Below are 22,366 nucleotides of genomic sequence, written 5' to 3'. Positions count from 1 at the left end.
ATAAAAAAATATAGAGGAGAAAAACAAGGAAGCGAGACAGGGACAAACACAGAAAAGGTAGGTTGTTGGAGGAAAGTAAAGGGCCGTTTCCCCAGGGAGTGTGTTACATAACAGAAACAACCTCTCACTACAAGAGAGTCAGACAGCACTGCAATATAATCAGACAAACATGGGCACTGGATCAACACTGCTGTCTACGTGCACATATACTGCTGACTGGTGATTTAACTATGCATGCAGTTACAAGAAAAAGAGCTTAATATTATATATGACTATTAAAAATGTCAATCACTTCAATTGCAAGACTTAAAAAGCACATGAATCAGCATTTCACAACCTGGTTTACTCTTTCATATTTCAAAATGGCATCAGCACACAGCAAAAATAGAGTTGTTTAGGGGTAAAGCAAGTTACTAGATTTTTTTTTAAATAATTAATTTATTTATTTTTGAAATACCATGCAATAAGATTTCCATTGATGTATGATGTATGACGACAATATTTGGCCGAGATACAACTATTTAAAAATCTAGAATCTGAGGGTGCAAGAAAATCAAAATATTAAGAAAATCAACTTTAAAGTTGTCCAAATGAAGTTCTTAGCAATGCATATTACTTATCAAAAATTAAGTTTTGATATATTCACGGTAGGAAATTTACAAAATATCTTAAAGGAACATGATCTTAATATCCTAATGATTTTTGGCATTAATGAAAAATCGATAATTTTGACCCATGCAATGTATTTTTGCCTAATGCTACAAATATACCTGTGCTACTTAAGACTGGTTTTGTGGTCCAGGGTCACATATATCAGTTCAAAATATCAGTCTACTTGATCTGTAGTACTTGTTATCGGCATCAGCCTTGAAAAAAACATATTTGTCGACTCCTGATTTTAAATAAATTCAAGGTGACCATACGTCCTCTTTTTCCTGGCTGGCCAGGATTTCTCAATTGCCTAAAATGTCAGGGTTTTGGCTTTGTTTTCCTGTTGTTGCTGAAGGTAATGACTGAAAAGTATTCTGATCAATAGAACTGCAAATATGCATATAATGTATGAGGACTAGAGAGACTGTTAATAGGAAAACAAGGCCAAAACAAGCACACTTTAGGCGATTTACAAATCCTGGCCTGGGAAAAAAAGGCGTATGGTTAAACTAATAACTTCAAACAAAGAAAAATGACATGAAATAAAGAAATATTCAAGATTCTGCATTATTTCTTTAGACAAAACTGAAGGCAATCTTGGCCTCAACATGAGATCAAATTGGACCCTGTTTATCAGGGTGATTTTTGCACTTTACTGTGTGAATCACTTCCTGAACCCAAAGCACAAACTCACATTTAAATCTAGAGTCAGACAATTATTTCTGCACGACGATTCTGTGAAAACACAATGTCGAACAACTCACACTGAAAACATTAGAATTTTCCACCATAAAGATTAGAATTGGACTGCAGAGTGGCAAATTACAGATCATTTCCTGTTAGCGGTGCTTTGTGGGTGTGAAAAGTCATTAAATGTTTTGACTACATGTTGAGACAAGTCCTTGACGGGCTCATATTGCATTCACCCATGCTTGCTTCAAGACTACATTATTGTACTGTGAGCATGAGTAGTTTTATTAAGCTCTGCATATGATATGCATTAACTAACATGAACAATGAGCAATATATTTGTCACTACAGCATTCTTTAATGTTAGTTAATAAAAATATTAATGTTGGTGTTAGCTCAAAGGACAAACTAAAGTTAACAAATACAAATTTTATTTTATTTTAGAAAACATACAGTGTTATATAACACGAGGTTATAAATAATATCTAACTCCTTCTCTAAGGAAAAAGCTTTTCTCTCTGTCTGTTTAAAGTTTGCCTGTATAAAGCAGCTTCTCTTCCTGCCCTCTTTCAGCGCTCGACCAACCCCGCTGCTCTCCACAGGTGATCGGTGTCTCTTTCCAACCAATGAAGACGCAAAACTTATTAACCCTTTAGTGGTCCAACCAGATCTTTCCAAGGACTGTGTATTGAGCTGGACTTGATCGTAAAACAACCGTTTGGTCGGTACTTTTGCCAGCAGTCTCGAGTTAAGTTTAATTCAAAGTGAAAGCGCAGTGCTTGAGTGCGCGGAGCGGTCGTCGTCTGTTCTTACACGCCGATTATCATATGATTTTCGCCTTTATGAAGACGGATTTTCTGCGGCAGTAACGAGCCAGATCTCATTCCAAAGAAGATGATTGTTGAGTTGGACATGGGTTTGCTGTATGTCCTCTTTTCCCCCCACAACTCATGGCTTTGGGAATCTGCTCTTGACATGTTTAAAATGAATTGTCACCATCCACCCTGATGGAAAAACGGGTGAGTTACTGTTTTCCGCATAGGCAACTTTTTTACTGAATTAAAGCTTTAGGAGATTTAGCTTCATGCCAGATTATGTTGTTCCTGGTTTGGTTAGGAGCTATTGAGATGTAAATAACCTGGCAGCTCTAGTGGCCTGTTGTGTCTTCTGTCGTATAAAATATTCAATCTGTATAACAAATGAACAGGAAAACGTTCAGTAATACACTGAATACAACACAGCACCGTCTGCTTGACCTCATTAAAGTGATTACATTGCTGTTAAAGATGGACCTCTTTAAATAAGGGTTGTTCTTGAGTTGGTGCCAGTTTTTTTTCCCTTTTGGGACCTCTGGAGTTGAACACAAATGGAGATTGTACTTTTTTTCAGTGTTCATATATACATAAAATCAGGCCACCCTGTGTTTTATACGTGTATTCCAGCTAAAAATAGCTTAAAGCAGCCTAAAATGGTCTTGTTTGGTCTCCAAACCTGGTTAAACGGACATGTTGACTGGTTTTCAAGGGTTTTTAGCTGTTTTTTTTAGCTGGTTAGACCAGCTGAAAATTGTAAACCAGTTTAAGATGTTTGATTTTCAGCTTGAATAGATGTATTTATGTGTTTTTTCACAATTTGTTTAGAACTTGTTTAAATTAAATGGCTTTAAGATTTATAGTTTCACAAAATAATTTGCAGTGTTACATTCTTTGTGCTTTGTTTGGAAATATGTGTATTGTTTTTATTATCTACAATATATCAGTGTTTAATAGACGTATGGTCTGGATTGGACCGAATGGTCTGGATTGTAGTTGAGGCCTTAAGTATGAACTCCGCGCCTTGACTGATGAATCATCCTATAATTAAAAATTTGACAATATGAATAATAATCCTGAACCTGTTCGGTGCCCTTTTAGCTGTTTTGCTGCATTTTTGTGGTTTTGTCTGCAAAAAAAGTGTGTCTAAAAAAATATTAGTATGTCTTGGATGCATTTTAAAGAAATGTTGTGGAAGATGCATTTGAATAATTTAGAAATCCATTTATTTAAGTATCAAATCAGTGTCAATAAACCGTAGATTGACATTATGACAGAATTAGTATGTATTGTCCTTTTTATGTCATAATTCATGCTCACATGTGACCTGAGATTATGGCTGTACCATCGTTTGTGGTTTTCAAATAGTCCTGACCGTGCTTTTTCCAAGTAACCTTTAGCACATGCTTTTTATCCAAAGTGACTTTTAAAATACTAGAACTTTATTGATGATCCCCCATGGGGATGTGTCCTGCTGAAGGTCACACGTTCTCTTTAAACCTGTCTGCTTCTATACTTGTGATTTAAAAACTACCGATTTTAGTTCTGCAGCCCAAACTGGTGGTTTGCCTTTGAGGGCGATTTTTATGGTAGGTTTTATTGTGCTATTATAGTTTAAATGACATGCTTGAAGAAGCATAAGCATATAGTTTTTTTTTTTTTGTTTCTTCCCCTGTTATCTTTCTCGAACCTATTGCGAAAAAGACAGTTTGGCCTTTCAAGTGACCTACATCTCAGTTTCAAGTCCTCTTCCTGCTCAAAAGCCGTTTATGTTCATAATGTCATAGTTCAACAAGCAAATGTTTTGTGGCGTGTGCAAAGATTGACGTTATCCTGTAGTTTATGACTGGAGGATTTAAAAACGCTGCAGGACACTGCTGTATAGCTGACGTTTATGATGCAGTGTATGTAAACCAAAAAGTGGCATATTATTATTTTTTATTATTTTATTTTAATTTATTATAATTCACATAATAATGTTATTATTATATTTATTGAGCACAAATATAAATAATATATTGTTTATATATAATATGTTTTTTTTTTTTTTTTTTGCCCCAATGGGTCCTTTTTTTGAATTTTGTGTAACAGCGGATGAGCAAGCTTATTTCACTTCTAACCTAGTTTCACTTCTCATATTCTCTCTTTCTCACACTTACTAACAAGCAGCTGGTCTATATATGAAGAGTTCAGATGCAAAACCAGCTAAATCCATCTGACGTCTTTATTTAAAAAATGCATTTTTATCAGGCTCAGATGTATAGGTTTCTATTTAAGTACTGGTACTTCTGATTGGGCTGAGGCTGATATTTTAGCGAGTTTGAAGTAAAAGTATTTGATGGATGTATAATATGTGTCAAGAGCATTTACTCACTATCATTATCTCATTTTTGACAGATGGCTTTTAGCTGGTTTTGCATCTGAACTCTTCATATATAAATATACTATATAAACTATATATTTTTTTAGTATAGTCATCAGGATGGGATCATTGAGCAGGTTAATTAATTATTGTGCAAATTAATTATTGTGTGATAGCTGAAATCATAATATCATTGTATACAGATGTGCAGACATACTGTGACGTGAGTTCATTACTTGCATTGCAACCCCATGTGGCTGTTTTCTAAAAGCAAATCATATGTTTTTTTATTACATGACTTTATTCTTTGCTTTCTAAATTGTTGCATTTTGTACCTGTGTGGAAATCATTTATTGCTAAATGTAATCCTTTGTTCAACCTGAAAACATTCCTTTGTGTAATTTAGTGTGGTGTCTGTGTGGTATGTGTTTGGGCAGGGCAGTGCAGGCACTGAATTATGTTTGTGTATGTGTTTGTAGTGTCTGGGCACTCAGCAGTAAGTCTAACTCAAAAAAGAAGACAAATGCATTTTATTGGTGTGTCTGGATTTGACCAAAAGAGGGCGCCGTCTCCTAACACAAGAGTCTGTCACAATTGTCTATTTTGATTGTAACATAAATGGAAAAAATGTACTAATAGTAGTTTTGTGACATTGACTTAGACAAAACATATAATAAAATATAAAGCTTCAAGCTACAAGAAAATAAGTCAGTGTTGAAGTGTAAATAATTTAAATGTCCATGCATATAAATGCAACTATTATTTATTTATTTACCAAATACACAATAATAATGCCTGTGTGAGAGAATTTATAGGAGTGTATTTTGTAATTGGCAGTAAAATAATGAACCACAGTTATATATATATATATATATATATATATATATATATATATATAATATGAAAAAATAAAAAATTATATATATATATTATTATATATTATTATATATAAATTATGTTTATTGAAGAGCAGATTAACCTATTAGAATTATTTCTGAAGGATCATGTGACTGGAGTAATGATGCTGAAAATTCAGCTTTGATCACAGGAATGAATTACATTTTAAATATATATTCAAATAGAAAGCATTTATTCTAAATAGTAAAAATATTTAACAATATTAACTGTTTTTGCCTTATTTTGGATCAAATAAATGCCGGTTTGGCGAGCAGAAGAGGCTTCTTAAAAAAAAAAAACATTACAAATCTGTCTGTTCAAAAACTTTTGACTGGTAACGTAAATGGCGGAAAAGTGATCCTTAATGAAATGTAATTTCTGGCAACATTTTTGTAGGCTTATGTGTGCGCGCATGTTTCGTGACCGCGCTCGCGTGCACGAGCCGTGCTGGATTGGAATGGCTTTGGAGCGCGTTCACCGGAGTTTGTGAGGGAGGAGGGAAGAACGCAATCGGCTGAGGAGTTTTTAATGTCCGCCATGTTGTGAATGGCGCACTGAGGCAGCGAGAGAAAACACACACACCCGCCTCTGCTTTTCCTCGCTGGAGCTCTTCTATTCCATTATTTTTTCTCATTCTCCAACTCCATCCACCCTCCTCCATGAGATCTGTGGCGGTTTTATGGGTGATTGTGAGGGGATCGGATAGATTTATAGAGTAAAATGAGTAAACTGTCGTTCAGGGCGCGGGCGCTGGACGCTCTCAAACCGCTGCCCGTCTACCGATGCGAGGATCTGCCAGACCTGCACGAGTACGCGTCCATCAACCGCGCCGTGCCGCAGATGCCCACCGGCATGGAAAAGGACGAGGAATCGGTACGATTTTGACCATGCAACTGCCGCTTTTGTGCAATACGAATTTGTTTTTTTCTGTCAGCCTGCGCAGGTTTGGATGCAACAAAATGGCCGACTGTGCGTGAGGCGTTTTACACGGTATTTTGGAGCCGTTTTGCACTGTGCACCGAATTTAACGTCTGGTATATGCAGTTGGATTTGTTTGATGGCTGTTTGGGGTGTGAAAGTCAGGTTTTGTCAGTCCGTTTGGACCCGAATCGTGCAGCAAAACACAAAAGGAGTCATGTGACCGCGGAGGCACCGACATTTTGTTGGATTTTTATCCTGCAGTGGCGGCAAACGGCAGCCAGAGGGCGGGAATTCTTCCCGCTGTCATGGGGAAACCTGGAAATATCTGAAAATATTTGACAGGAATAGTTTGACCAAAAACGTCAATTCTGTCATGTACATTACTAGTCAAAAGTTTTTGAACAGTAGAATTTTTAATGTTAAAGTCTCTTTTGCTCACCACGCCTGCATTTATTTAATCGAAAGTACAAAAAAACACATATTTGAGAGATTTTTACTATTTAAAATGTTTTCTATTTGAATATGTTTTAAAATATAGTTTATTCCTGTGATTTCAAAGCTGAATTTTTCATCCTTACTACAGTAATCCTTCAAAAATCATTTCAATAGTCTGATTTGCTGCTCAAATAATATTATTATTGTTGTTATTGTTGTTATTATTATTATTATTATTATTATTATTTTGAAAACAGCTGAGTGGATTTTTTTTTTTTTTTTTCCAGTTTTCTTTGATTAATGGAAAGTCCAGAAGAACAGCATTTATATGAAATAAAAATCGTTTGTGCATTATAAATGTCTTTATCATCACTTTTGATCGATTTAAAGCATTCTTGCTAAATAATAGTATTCATTTCTATCATTTCTTTTCCATCAAAATGATACTGATTACAAGCTTTTGAGTCGTATAGTGTATAATGGTACAAAAAGCTTTTTATTTCAGATAAATGTTGATCGTTTGATCTTTTTATTCATCAAAGAATCCTGGGAAAAATATACTGAACTGTTTTAAATATCAGTAATAATAAGTGTTTTTTGAGCAGCAAATCAGCATATTAGAATGACTTCTGAAGGATCATGTGACGCTGAAGACTGAAGTAATGATGCTAAAAAATTCAGCTTTGATCACAGGAATAAATTAATATATTTAATAAATTAAATTTTAAAATATTTGAATAGAAAAAATGTCACATTACTGCTTTTGCTGTATTTCGGATCAAATAAATGCAGGCTTGGTGTGTAGAAGAGAAATCTTTTTAAAAAAAAAAACAATAAAAATATTACTCGTTTTTCCCCCCATACAATGAAAGTGAATGGTGATTGAGCTGTCACGTTGTTTGACCTATCCTTTTGCGTTCTGCTGATGAAAGTCAGTGATACAGGGTTTAAACAAGATGAGGATGAGTAAATAATGACAGAATTTAAATTGAGTTAATTACTACTTTTTCCACGCCTGGAAAAGTCATAAATATGTGGAAAACCTAATTCTTGTGAAGATGCTTTCTCATCCACACTTCGCTCTTTATAAATGCAGTGTTTATACAGTTCTTAAAAGCCCTTGAATGTCATGTAATCATGAATGAACGGGATATGTAATGGTCTGAAGGTGCAGGAACCCTGGAGAGCAAGGCTGAGCTGAAGGCCCTGTAATGAGATGCTGCCTTTTGAATACTTATTCGGGCCCTTGGGCCGCTTGCATCACTGACTACGTTTCCATGCACCAGCATATTTTGATTCTATCCAGAAATTAGACATTTCAGTTATGTAAGTGTCATGTAAACATGTTAACTTGATTGCACTGGTTCCATGAATCAAAATAAGACACGCATGCATATGTTAATCTGAATTTTGGGTCGTGTGAACATCTTGCACTATAGGAAAAATCATAGCCTGCATTTTCAGTTTAAAAAAAAACATTAATTAATGAGACACTAAATTACTAGGTGAACGTCGTTAATATTTCCAGAAGAAAATGCTCTTGATTTTTCAATTTTTATGCTGGTTGCATGTATACGTCTTTTTTTTGTTCTTAAAAGTTTTAACCAAAACATTAGAAAATGTGCATGCAAATGCAGTCAGTGATAGCAGCATGTAAAGTGTCTCTTGTACTCTCTTGTGGAGGTTCATGAGTGGTGGTTGTTTACTGTTTGAGCCTGTTCTTATTAAAATTGGATGTGGTGTTTGAAGAATTGTTTATGCAGTATTTATTAGTAGAATTTCAAGGTGAGCCTGAGGCCCGTGTGAAAGATGAAGCTTGCATGTTTGAGGTAATTATTGAAGAGAAGCCCTGTTTTAAGTGTTATCATTATGATTCATGCCTAAATATCAGTTATGAGCAATTGCATTAAAGCTGTGTTAAGACGGCTCTGATTTAGAACAATGTTAGAGAACCTCCATTATTTGAGATATAAGTGCATGCATTTTATCTACAGGCAAACCTACAGCCTAAATACTGGTGGTCCTAGTGACCTAGCTGTTTTTCTTGGAAAACTAACTGGAAACCCAAGTTGTTTGGTTTTGTTTTGGTGTCATTTGTGTTGTATATTGCTGTATGATGACTTCAGGCCGTGATTTATGTCAGTTAACATTTCTTGTTCGTTTCACGACCAAATTTGTCAAACGTTGTGACAAACAGACTAATTTCTCTGACAGTAAATGACTTGGATGTGGGTGACTGGTTAAAGCCCTGATACTCAGTTTGTTTGGAATCTGTGGCGGAGTGGTTTTCTTCCAGTGGTTATGCGTTTTGACATCTGTAATGGCTGGTTTAGTTCTTCAGCTGTTATGTCAGGAGTCAAAAGTCGTACATTTTCCCCATAGATGTTCTTTCAAGCTCTGCTAGGATATGTCGCATATGGCTTTTATTTTTGTATCTGCCCTGGTATCTTCACTTCTCATTTGTATGCTAGACAAACTATTTTAGTGGATGTGCTCTCAAAGAGAGGACAACTGAATATCGAGAGGTGAAATTAAGTGCAAGACGTCCTTTCTGAATAGCGTGGGAACTGTGGGCTCATAAATAACTCTGTAATTGTGCTTGCATTAGCGTGTGCACTGATATGCTGCACTTTCAAAGGTTAGTAAATAGTTTGTAATAGTTGCGTTCCTTTGAGTCTTCCAAAAACATTCTGTGCAAAATGGCTTTTAAATGGGCACGGACAATTAATTTATATTGGCTGTTTGTGCATGCTTAATTCCAGTTATTTCAGGTGTTTTTAATTTTAGTGCTAGATTACGAAAAAGTTTTAACTCTTTAAGAGAGAGATTTCTTCATTGAATTCCTATTTTAGTCTATGTATTGGGCAGTTATTGAACTTAAAATTAAGAGTCATATTTTACTGTACACTTTTGTAACGCATTTGTTCACTTAAACATCATAATGTTAATTTGAGATCTTAAAAATGATATAATTGTAAATTGTACTGTTCAAGAGTTCAGTAAAATGGTAGGTTGAACATTTGTTTTTGTTTTTTTTGTTTGTTTGTTTGTTTTAAGCAGGGCTCGACACTCCGACCAAATGGTCGCATTTATGACAATAAATGTTGTGAGAAATATTATTTTGAATGTTATTTTTAATAGGATGACCAAAATAAACTTTGTGGTAAACGCTTATGTAAAATTAAACAATCTAATCACAATTATAACCAGTAGATGGATTCAGAGGATCACTTATTGGCTTGTTAGTCATTCATTTTCTACTTTTTGCTTCATATTTTGAAATTATAAAATCACTAGTATAAAATATCACATATTAAGAAACCAGATTTTGTCAGTTTTGCACTTTGTGTATGAAGTAAGGAGTCACAGAGTGCCTTGAAAAACAAACTTTTTAATCACTGAAGTTGTTGGTCAGTTCCATATCACTGCTAGCACACGTACATCTCGGAGACGTCTGTTACATCTGCAAGACGTATTTATTAGAGTGTTTGCTCATCTGCAATATGTCTATAGGACGTTTCCTGTCAGATGTCAAATAGACGTCTATTAGATGTCTTTAAGATGTTGATGATTTAGAATGTATGTAAAACTGACATCTTACGGATGTCTGTCAGATGTTTGTACACAGCAGATGCTTTCCAGATCAAGTGATCTTTAACAAACATCTTGCAGATGAATAATGGTACATTTAAGAAGAGTAGAATATATAAATTTTCTATATAAAAATTTAATTTTGCACATTACCTTTAAGTAAATTTTGTATGCTTCCCAACCACTGTCAAATCCAGTATAAACACAATATATGAGAAATTAAATGCAGCCGCACTTATTAAAACAAAACAATAGTAATTTTATGATTAAACAATATTTTTAATAATCCCACACACCACCCCCCCCCAGCGCTACTAAACCTGCTCCTGGCGGCACCATCTGTAGACTTTAGTAGCGCTGGTGCCACTGCCCTCAAATGTTAGTCTTATTCCAGTGAAGGTGATCATTACTCCAGTCTAAATGTCAAATGATACTTCAGAAGTCATTTTTGTTTATGCTGATTTGCTACTGAAGAAACATTTACTGTTATCGTCGCTGAAAAAATTATCTTAAGTGATAGTGCACATATATTTTAGAATTTTTAATAGTGGCCATAACATGAAAATATTAATCTGTGTATTATCAATGTATCCCTGCTAAAAGATTTTTCCTTGTGTTTTCTTAACTTTAACGTGTTGCTATTTAACTGACCCCGTTTATATAAAAGGGTTTAATGACGGGTAAGCATGTAAACATGCTGATTGGCAGAAGTGTTTACTGTATCTCTCATCCACTCTGAGATGCTGTTGGCAACTAAACACCTCCAAAGCATTAACCTTAAGATCATGTTGTTAATGTAAACGTGGAAAGTTGGACTCAAAAGTGCATGACTGTTGAACTTAGTGATAGTTGGGATAATAAGGGAGCATCCTGGTCTTGTTCATTAATGGGCAATCAAATGCTACGCCTCACCTGACACTGTTGGATGTTCTTCATCTTGCCTGTTTGTTATTCAGACAGACTTTAAGACATGTCACTATTGTTTACAGATGGAATCTCTTGATGGTCATACTGTTGACGAACAATGTTTGTTCAAGTAAAACACACAATTTCGTTTTACATTGTCATTTTTTTTGTGTTTATCTCTAATTTCCTTAAAGGAACATGTTTGTTTTTAGATCATCTCTTGCAGGTAGCTGGCATTTTATCTTCTCTTTTATAGGAGAGAAGAGAGGCTTTATCTTGTAACGTGAAACCTCAGTGAAAGCCGCAAATTCCTCCCGCTTTGTCAACAAACGTTTGTTAATTAAACGTTCTCTGCTTGCTATTACTAGATATTCATCTGCCGTAGCTGGTTTTCTTCTTAATGTGAACTTGTGAAACCCTTAAACGTGGTGGTTCGCGGTCGTTGCTTGTTTTAACTGGATTTTCCGGGCATGTTGCTGATGTCGCAACTGCACGTTGATCTTGTTTGGAAATCATTGTGCCAGCATGTTATGTTAAATCATGTCAGTGTGCCATCATGTTGTCAACAAATTGTATCAGTCATAACCAGAATGATTTAATGACATGATTATCGTAGCATTAAACATCATTTCTGTGTGTTAAAACCACCAAACGCAATTGCAGTTGAGTTTGCGCTGAATGTATGCAGTTGTTTGGTGTAGATGTTGCACTTTAAGTGTGCAGTGTTTATTATTATTATTTTAATGGTTTTACATGTAGCCTTTCTCAGATGTATGGTAATTGTTGACTGATTGTCTCTTACGTTGGGTCTTTGCATCAACCATGTGTCAGCTTTGGCAAAAATCATCAATCCAACAAGCCGTTTTTCCCAGACAAGACAGTTTTCTTATTCCAATGACATTCTGGAGTGTAGTCTAGGCTAGAGGTCATGGCAGCATTCCAGACAAGTTTGACCTGCTTTTTCCCCCCTCCAGTTCCTGGACAGAATGCCAGGACGGTGTAAATGACTCGGCATGTTCTGTCAGATCAGCATTGCTTCAAATGGCAGTGGGAATATTTGCTGATAAGGAAAGAGAGAATGTTTCTAATGCAGTTTGATGTGAGCGATAAATGATACACAATGTTGTGTGTAAATGAAGCTTTCAGCTCTGGCCTGAGGGGATCTTTCTTGAAGGACAACAGACTATTACTTTGATTATTTCTTTTGATTGGATCATTAATTTTAATTCGGTACTCTGACCCTTGTCAAGGATCTTGGAATGAAGATCAGTAAAGCTTTTTAATGTTTCTTTCCTCGCCTAGACTGTAACGATAATAGACCTGTTGTAATGGCCAGGCTGATTTGATATTATCAGATGTGGTTGGCTGAGCATAAGTTTTCATACCTTTACTGGTAATAATCAGTTTCTGTTGTGAATGTTTTTATTAATTTAAGCATTGTGCAAAATACAAGCATTTTGCACATTTGTCATTCAAAAGTTTGTGGTCAGAAACAATTTTTTTGTTTGTTTGTTTTTGAAAAGTCTCTTATGTTTACAAAAGATGCATTTATTTGATCAAATATACAGCAAAAAATATTGTAAAATATTATCATTTAAACTAATTGTCTTACTGACCCCAGATTTTGGACAGTAGAGTATATATGCCTCTTTTAAATTGTATTATGCATGACGTCTTTGCGTTATTTCAGACATTTTGCACTAGGTATCATGAGGCATTAAAAAGTCCCATTCTGGTATGTAATATAAAGGCTGTTTGTGTATATTTTTGATCTTTTCCAAAAAAGGCATGCTTGTCGCAATGTGTTTTAACTACATTCTATGTGCTTGATTTATATATGAATGTGGTTAATTTAGAGCAAATTAAGTTTTTTTTTTTTTTTTTTTTTTTTTTTTTCCTTTGCTAGAGTACATCCAAAGACAACACACAACCTCGTGCTCAACAGCACATTTATTTTTCTTATGGATATCTTGTTTCCCTCTGAAATCCATTACATCATGGAAGTAAAATGGCTTGTGAATGCAGCAACATGTTGACTTTACACTCAGGTTGCTCTAGGGAGGTCGTCCCAATAAGTGTTCTATACGTTGCTTTGGACAAACATGTGCTAAATTACACATTAGTAAATAGATACTTCACCTGATCTTTGATCAACCAGACCAGCAGGGGCTTAATGTATGATTTGATAATCCAGGGCTTGTGGATTTGGGCTTTAGACTGAAGTGTGTTTTGATAGAAGTAATGGTGTTAAAGCATAGCGATATGATGTTGTGTACCATGCAGTGGTAGCAGTTTGTGTCAGTAGAGAGATTCTGCTCTACAGCCTATACCACAGTGTTATTTTTTTTTTTTTTTTTTTTTTTTTTCCCCACTGACGAAAAAAAGACTAACGAAACAAACTTATTTTGAATGACAGATCTATTGACATTTTCGTCAACTAATAAAAACAAGACGAAAATATTAGAGAGCCATGATTTCGGAAGAGATTCATTCATTCATCTGCTGTGTGGTTAGGAGGTTACATGCATACATTTGACCTGTAGCATAGCCTATCTATCCGGTGGGACATAAGCTGGCATACATTTGCTGCAGGTCCCATAAAACATTAAAAAATGTCAATATCTGGGATAGGGCTGTGTATTGTTCGAAAAGTTTCGATGTCGATGCCGATACCTTGACTTGGATAACGGTTCCTTAACTATACTTTTTTTGGATACCAATTTTATGAAATCAATTTTAACAAGATTACATTATCTCAATAATTTTTTTTCAGCTTATTGACGTTTATACAGATTCAAAGACTCCTGAGCCACTGCGCAAAGGAACAAAATATATCCAACACAATAAATCAGTTAAAATAATTATAATAAAGCTCAAAAAGTTTTCAGTTTACACATCTGTTAGGATACATTCGCACATGTTCGTTTTAAAAATGCATACCTCAGACAGAATCATAATTTCTATTAATTTTCCACTAATTTACTGACAAGCACTAGCACCTTCCAGTGCTATCTGCTGGTATGTATAACGTTGTATGCCTTCTCTCTTCTGCGATCGCTGTTCTGACTCAGAGGACATAACACATTTCAACAACATTACATGGCCAAAACACACATTCGACGGCAAATGGAAGTTATTACAAGCACTCACTGGTGGTTTAAAAAGAGTTTTGAGTAAAAGCGGAATATAAATCTAATTTATTGTCTTATGTAGCATCATGCTACAATGTTCGTGAATGATCACGTAACCCTCACTTTTGGTCGTAGTATGGACATCTTTTCTGAAATGCCAGTATGGATTGTTTTAATTTTTTAAACAAAAATGCACCAGTGTAAACGTAGCCTTACATAAGCTTTCACGCTACAGCCTCACGTGTGAGCCACATCTGAGTTTAACCGGTGTAAACTAACAGGTGTTTTCAACTTTGTCATGGCTCTGCGCAGGATCAAGAGAGCTATAAAGAGTAGACTGCTTCGCATGATTTCGGATTGCTCTCGCAGGATGGTTTGTTGCTGCGTCGACTAAAGCGCACGCGCAGCGGAGCGCACCACTTGCGTGCAAGCCATGCTCAAAGTTCAAATTAGTTGAGCTTTTGCCGCTGCTCTCTGAAGGGCTGCGCATTTCACGTTCAATGTGAAAGCCTCCGATCTGCGCGGCGCTGCTTCTAGTCGAACACACCTAGTGCCACAGGCTTATTGGCACACTGACGTTGACAAGATTAACCCCTTAGGTTAACGAACGACGAGAGGCTATTCGATACTCAATGGCATCGAGGCATTTTGGTCGGTGCCTAAAAAGTATCAAACTCAATACCCAGCCCTAATCTGGGAATAAGAGAAGAGCAGACATGGATAAATTTGACGACCCAAAAGAGTCCGGTTTTCTGAGCGCAGGCACAAAAGCAGTGCCTTACACAGTGCACGAGTACTCTTTCGCATCTCATGAATAGAGAAATACACACAAAATGATTTTGAATTGTCCATTTTGATGGATATTCATGTGAGCGTACTCCGTTACATCTTGGGTAAACCTAAACAGCTGGGAGAATATTGGACGTATCAGTACATTGCATCCGTGCATACAGGTTTAAAGCAACGGCAGCCTAATTTAGTTGCTATTGTCTGTGGCTTTGATGTTAATCAAGCAACGAAATAAAGACAAAATCACACATTGCTCTTGACTGAATCATGTTAGTAGCCCCAATAAAGAGTTATCTGAATTTATATAAATAGGCCTAAATATGTCTGCTTGAAAGAATGAAGAATGTGGTAAACAAGTTGTTATAGTGAATGCATAATTTGTCTGTACAACCATTGGCATTTGATTAAAAATAAGACAATGTTCTTGTTTCGTTATGAGAAGCGGTTTCATTTAATGTTAATATAAAGGCATGTTTTATTATTCTTCTTCTGAGACTAAAATTTCTGACTGCTACTCCTCCTAGAGCTTTAACTCTTCAAACTCCAAACTCAGCCCAGATTTTCAAACTGATCTGACTCGAGTTGCTATATCTTTTCTAACTGATCGGACTTACGGTTTTCCTAAAAATGACGTTTAAAACTGGGAAAAATCCCATAGACTTACATTGACGGAATGTTCAAATGAGCCAACACTTTTCAAATTCCAACTGTCAAAACTCCCAGAATCCTTTGAGCCTCAATCAAACTTCAACCCTTCTATGTACTGTATTTCTAATCCATTTAAACTCATTCAAACTCATCTATCTATCTATCTATCTTCAAACCCTTATCTATCTATCTATCTATCTATCTATCTATCTATCTATCATCTAACCTTATCTATCTATCTATCTATCTATCTAGAAACATGCTAACAACATGCTAGTCATGCTAGAAACATGCTGGTCATGCTAGAAACATGCTAGCGACACGCTAGTCATGCTAGAAACATTCTAGCGACATGCTAGTCATGCCAGAAACATGCTAGCGACATGCTAGTTATGTTAGAAACATGCTAGCAACTTTGCTAATCATGCTAGAACCATGCTAGCGACATGCTAGTCATGCTAGAAACATGAAACAACTGACATGCAAATCATGCTAATCATGCTAGAAACATGCTTTGTGACATGCTAATCATGCTAGAAACATGCTAGTGACATAATCTAGAAACATAGTGACATGCTAGAAACATGCTAGCAACATGCTAATCATGCTAGAAACATGATAGTGACATGCTAGTCATGTTAGAAACATCATGACATGCTAATCATGCTAGAATCATGCTAGAAACATGCTAAAATCATGCTAAAAACATTTAATCATGCTAGAAACAATCATGCTAGAAACATGCTAGTGACATGCTAGTCATGCTAGAAACATGCTAGTGACATGCTAGTCATGCTAGAAACATGCTAGTGAACTTTGCTAATCATGCTAGAAACATGCTAGTCATGCTAGAAACATGCTAGCGACATGCTAGTCATGCAAGAAACATGCTATCGACATGCTAATCATGCTAGAAACATGTTAACAACATGTTAGTCATGCAAGAAACATGCTAGCGACATGCTAATCATGCTAGAAACATGCTCGCAACATGCTAGTCATGTTAGAAACATGCTAGCGACATGCTAATCATGTTAGAAACATGCTAGCAACTTTGCTAATCATTTGCTAATCATGTTAGAAACATGCTAGCGACATGCTAATCATGCTAATCATGATAGAAACATGCTAGAAACATGCTAGCGACATGCTAGTCATGCTAAAAACATGCTAGCAACTTTGCTAATCATGTTAGAAACATGCTGGCAACTTTCTAATCATGTTAGAAACGTGCTAGCAACATGTTAATCATGCTAGAAACATGCTATCAGCTTGCTAATCGTGCTAGAAACAGACTAGCAACATGCTAGTAACTTGGTAATTATGTTAGAATCATCTATCTATCTATCTATCTATCTATCTGTCGATTGATAATCTGACCAATACTATCTATCTATCTATCTATCTATCTATCTGACAGACTACATTCAAACTTTAAAAATATTTCAGACTGAAAACCATCCAAACTTAAAACTTCTTAAACTTCTTAAAGTATTTAAACTTTTGAAACGTCTTAACTTTTCAAACTTTTCAAACTTTTGGTTACAAGAGATTTTAGTTAAACTTTTTAAAACTTTCTTTCTTCCGGCTTTCTCAACTTAAAGTTTGTCTTGACGAACTTTCAGCCGAACTGGACGAATGATTTGGGCTTTTTGAGTTGAATTATGCTCTATGCTGATTCCAGTCTTTTCATTTCCCAACATGGTGTATTTTTGTAGGCTGCACTTTCTTTTTCGCCTTTTGGAGTCGGTTTATTTTGTTTTATGCAGTCTCTTTACCTGGCTTACTTATTCAAGGAGGTTTTTGATGAACAGTTCAGGTCATTGCATTAAAATAGTTTGTTTTTTCACTGAAACCGCAGCTCATCTGTTTTGTGGTCTGATCTATATTACAGATGCACAGGGGAGGTAAAGAATAGCATGAAAGTGTTGCGTAATTGTAAACGCGGTGTAGTTTTTGTTGTAGTAATCAGATGAGATGGCTCGAAGACTAAATTGGCTTTATTGAGGGATTCTCACATTGCATCTTCAGCACTGGTTATTGTAGAAATTGGGCTTCTGGGAGAAAATTAGCCAAGGCAGATCATTGCAGCATGTTTTTACTGTCATTGTGGAAAAAATGATGCTATCCAGTGTTTGCAATCAAGCTATGGTTATGACGACAGTCAAAACATTGACGTTTTGAAATCTGTCCCAAGCTTCTTGTGCACTTTGTCAAGTGTCTTGTAAACATCTTAGCAAATGGCCTAAAAGTCAGTACTGTTCTGCAGTTCTTTTACACTAATGACGTTCACTTTGAAAGCAATTTGAATCCTTTTGTGATTCATTGGGTGCAGTTGAGGATAAAGTGGTTTGGAATATGGATGCATGGATGCAGTGTGCAATATTTGATTTAAATGTTGTTTGTCATTTAATTTCTTTTTTTCTGATGTTGTATTATAAATTCCGGATCGATTAGAGAAATAAATTTTTAAATGCTGGCATATACAGTGCAACAAAAGAAGTCACTTGCACATATATTTTAAAGGGATAGTTCACCCAAAACCTAGTAACCAAATAGTTGCTGGTAGCCATTGACTTGCATAGTATTTTTTTCATGCTACTAAATGACAACTATTTAGGGCCCTATGAAATCAGTTTTGTTTTTTTCCAAATACAAAATATTTTAAAATGTGTTTTGTTTGTTTTAATTTCTTTTTTCTTTTTTATGGTTAAATTACATTTTAGGAATCAAAAAGCAAGTCTGTTTAATTAAAATTATGCAACTTATACAATTTAATATAAATTTATTAAATTTTAACTTCTTAATTTTACCTAATTGTTTAAGCATGTATAATTATTTGAATGCTTAAACATAACTTCATTTGTTAGTTTATTTTTACAATATTTACAATATTTAACTTTTTCTGGTTATCAAATTAAGGCATAAAATGTTTTTTTTGTCAAACAAATTACTATTAAAATGAAAACATGAAAGAAATATTTATTTGTGATTATTCCTTAATAAATAAAGTTTCAACAATTTTAGTAATAATAGTAGCAGTAGTAGTAGTAGTACTATGTACCTTTTACTAAACAATATGTCTTCAAGTTAAACCGAACTTGTTTTGACGAGCGTCACGTGCACTTCAGTCTGTGTGTAGTAAAAAAAAACTGTGCATCTGCACCATTCTCACACAGAGACGCGCAAAACATGAACAATTCATATTTAATAGTCTTTGCTTTATAGTTCGAGATACTAGTCCATATCATGTTTTGATTTAAGTGTAATGACCTACTTTTAATTCATTCATCCAAACTGGATCACATTACGGAAATCATAGGGCCCTAACTGTTTGTTTCCCAACATTCTTCAAAATATCTTTTGTGTTCAACCGAAGAGAAGTAACTTGAGTGAACCATCCCTTTAAGTCTCACTTTGTGGGTCAGTATGATTCATAGTTTACTGAAGGAAATGTTTACTGAAGCATATGTCTCTTTCTTTATTGTTGCTGTAGGAACACCATCTCCAGAGGGCGATTTCCGCCCAGCAGGTGTATGGAGAGAAGAGGGATAACATGGTGATTCCCGTCCCAGAGGCCGAGAGCAACATCACCTACTATGACTCGCTCTACCCTGGAGACTTCAAGATGCCAAAGCAGCTCATTCACATACAGCGTGAGTATGCAAATCTTAATGAAGGAGTTTTTATTTAATGAAGCTGTGTTTTAGGATTGTTATAGGGGGGAACAGGTATTGGAGCTTTTGAATGAAAGACAATTGAAGCCTTTGTTACTGACATCTGTCCGCCAATTCCTGAACAGCAGGTGTTTTGTGTTGTTTTTTTTTGTTCTTCGTGAGTGTTTGTGGATTGCAGGCTGTGCCATCTGCCATGGCCTATACATTTGGGTGCTTTCGCTTCATTGGGTTGTTAAGATGACCTCAGAATGCCCCGTTCCTTCAGAGGTTGTTTTGTAGTGTTTATTTGACTGCATGGAGCATTATGTACATCTTTTTGAGGATCATCTGCCAACAGCAGGTGCTTTGAGAATTTACAAGCCGTAAATATTTCTTGCTGACTATTAACTTTATTCTGCATCATTTATTTAAAAAATGGAATTAATAAATGTTGATGAGTCTCCATTTCTTGGTTGGGGTTTAAGACATGAACAAAATCTGTCATGACTTTATTGCTCATTTTTGCTTTTGTGATTTCATGCAAAAGATATTGAATATGGACGCTGGAAAAAAACAACTTGTCACTCTAGGTGAATTTACAATGGTGATGTCAAGTTTTGTTTTTATTGTGGTTGATTTAGATCATGCACATTAATTTCATCAGTGATGCTCAGGTTAATATTCTTACAATTTAATTTAAATTCTTTTGGGGGGGTTTTTTGTTTGTTTTTGTCTTTTTCAGTGTTTTAATTTTTTGGCTAATTGATTTTTACTCTAATTTGGCTTTATAGTGTGATTTGTGAGTTTCACTTGAATATGACTGCATGTTTAGGTTAAATGTGTGTTTTTCATTCTGTGATTATTGCCAGACAAATTGTGAAATTCCAGCCTATATTTTATATTATTTCATGTTTTATCATATTTAATTTATTTTTCTTATCCAATTTTCATTATTTTTTTTTATTCTTTTAAGATATATTAATTAATTATTATTATTATTATTTTTTTTTTTTTTTTTTTTTTTATTGACAGACTCGTTCGTAAAAATCAAAATATATTTAAAAATAATAATAAAACATTTGGTGCACTTTGAAAAATTATTCTAAAGTATTAATTAATCATAGTTAATGTTAATTTTAACATGTACAAATACATTTTTAAAATCAAAACTTTTACCTGTTAATATTATTTAATGAACCTGGGCGGACTAACAATGAACAGGCACACTGTTCAAATTTTTATTGTTGTTTTTTTTTGTTTTGTTTTATTATTATTATTTTTAATATATATATATAAAAGTATCTTATGCTCATCAAGGCTGCATTTATTTGATCAAAAATGCAAAAAAAAACAAAAAAACAGTAATGTTGTGAAATATTAATATCACATATTTGCTCAAAAGTACTTGTGCTGTTCTTTTTAACTTTTTATTCAAAGTATTACAGGTTCCAAACAATATAATAAGCAGCAAAAACGGTTTTCAACATTGATAATGAATCAGCATATTAGAATGATTTCTGAAGGATTATGTGACACTGAAGACTGGAGTAATGATGCTGAAAATTCAGCTTTGATCACAGGAATAAATTGTTTTAAAGTATATTAAAGCAGAACACTGTTATTTTAAATTATAATAATATTTCACAACATTACTTTTTTTCTGTATTTTTGATCAAATAAATGCAATCTTGATGTGCACAAGAGACTTCCTTAAAACAAGATTAAAAATCAAACTGAACCCAAACTTTTAAACGGCAGTGATTTGTTAACTAACATTGCCAAAGAATCATAAATACTGTAGCAAATGTATTGCTCATTGTTAGTTAATCTTGGTTAATGCATTAACTAAGGAAAGCTATTATAAAGTGTTAGCAAATGTTAACAATTTTTTTTATTGATATGCTAAACATGTTCTTAGAAATCTCTTAGTCTGGCTCAGTGTTGTATAATGTAAAGGTTCGCTGTATGGGGTAGTTAATATTTAACTGCCGTGACATGTAATTTCTTGGCAGTTTCCTCGATCTTGACAGTGTGTGAGTTGTAGGGCTACAGAGAGTGACTGGTTGAGTTTAAGTAAGTCTGGCAGCCCCTGGGGTGTCTGTAATAGGAGCAGGAGGTGTCCTGCTGTCAAAGAGCATCTGAACACGCTCCCACACACACCAGACGAAATGGGGGGAGGGGGGAAAGGAGGATGAGGCGCTTGGAACTGTGGTGGGAACGCGGTTCAAATGGGAAAGTGTTTGAGACATCTCTTGGGATCTCTGAAATACACATGATGGACAAGATGTGTGTTTTTACATCACTCACTCAAGTGAGTTTTCATTGATTTATTGTTCTTAAGCTCCAGTATGCTCCAGACTGTGTCTGAAAGGCCTTTTAAATGGGGTTTATTTTGGACAGAAAATACGTTTTATACATTTTTTACCATTTAGAAGCCGGCAAATCTGAAATCGATGCTACCCTAATAATAGACTATAATGTGACAAAGTGGTAGCCCATTTAGAAAATTGAATGGAGTCCATAAAAGGTTGTACAGAAGATTATTTAGAAATTATTAGAAAACATAAGTGATTTTTGCTGAGAGACTTTTTTTTTTTTTTTTTTTTTTTAAATGTATTGCAAGTAAATGTATCTAATCATTTAAAGGCGCAATTACCAAAAAAAAAAAAAAAAACTGTTATTCTGCTTGCTTAAGGTGTGTATGTGTGTGAGTGTTTTTTTTTTTTTTACTGCAGGTTATCTTAAGGTTTTTTTTTTTTTCATTGTTTTAATTTTTACATTTTTATTATTTTTTTTATATATATATTTAAAAAAGGTATATATGAAGCAAAGCTAATTTTTTTTTCATAGTTTAAAGCAACGGTATGCCACATTTTT

General features: G+C 34.8%; 1 protein-coding gene across 2 annotated transcripts in view; it reads left to right on the top strand.

Annotated features, from left to right (window-relative positions):
• The first annotated feature begins 2,004 nt into the window (after window positions 1–2,004).
• epc1a (enhancer of polycomb homolog 1 (Drosophila) a) overlaps window positions 2,005–22,366 on the top strand; it is a 33,110-nt gene continuing 12,748 nt past the window's right edge. The window contains exons 1-2 of one of the 2 annotated variants that reach the window (XM_051124213.1): window positions 2,005–2,360; window positions 19,330–19,489. In XM_051124213.1, the coding sequence (XP_050980170.1) occupies window positions 2,349–2,360; window positions 19,330–19,489 (172 nt within the window). In that variant the 5' untranslated portion in view covers window positions 2,005–2,348. Of the gene's footprint in view, window positions 2,361–5,889; window positions 6,286–19,329; window positions 19,490–22,366 lie in introns of those variants that run through there. The other variant, XM_051124211.1, reaches the window with a different exon arrangement.

The sequence above is a fragment of the Labeo rohita genome, chromosome 12 (genome assembly GCF_022985175.1).
Source record: "Labeo rohita strain BAU-BD-2019 chromosome 12, IGBB_LRoh.1.0, whole genome shotgun sequence".
Lineage (NCBI taxonomy): Eukaryota > Metazoa > Chordata > Actinopteri > Cypriniformes > Cyprinidae > Labeo > Labeo rohita.
Note: the sequence above shows the minus strand (reverse complement) of the source record. Positions and strands in the feature narration are given on the sequence as shown.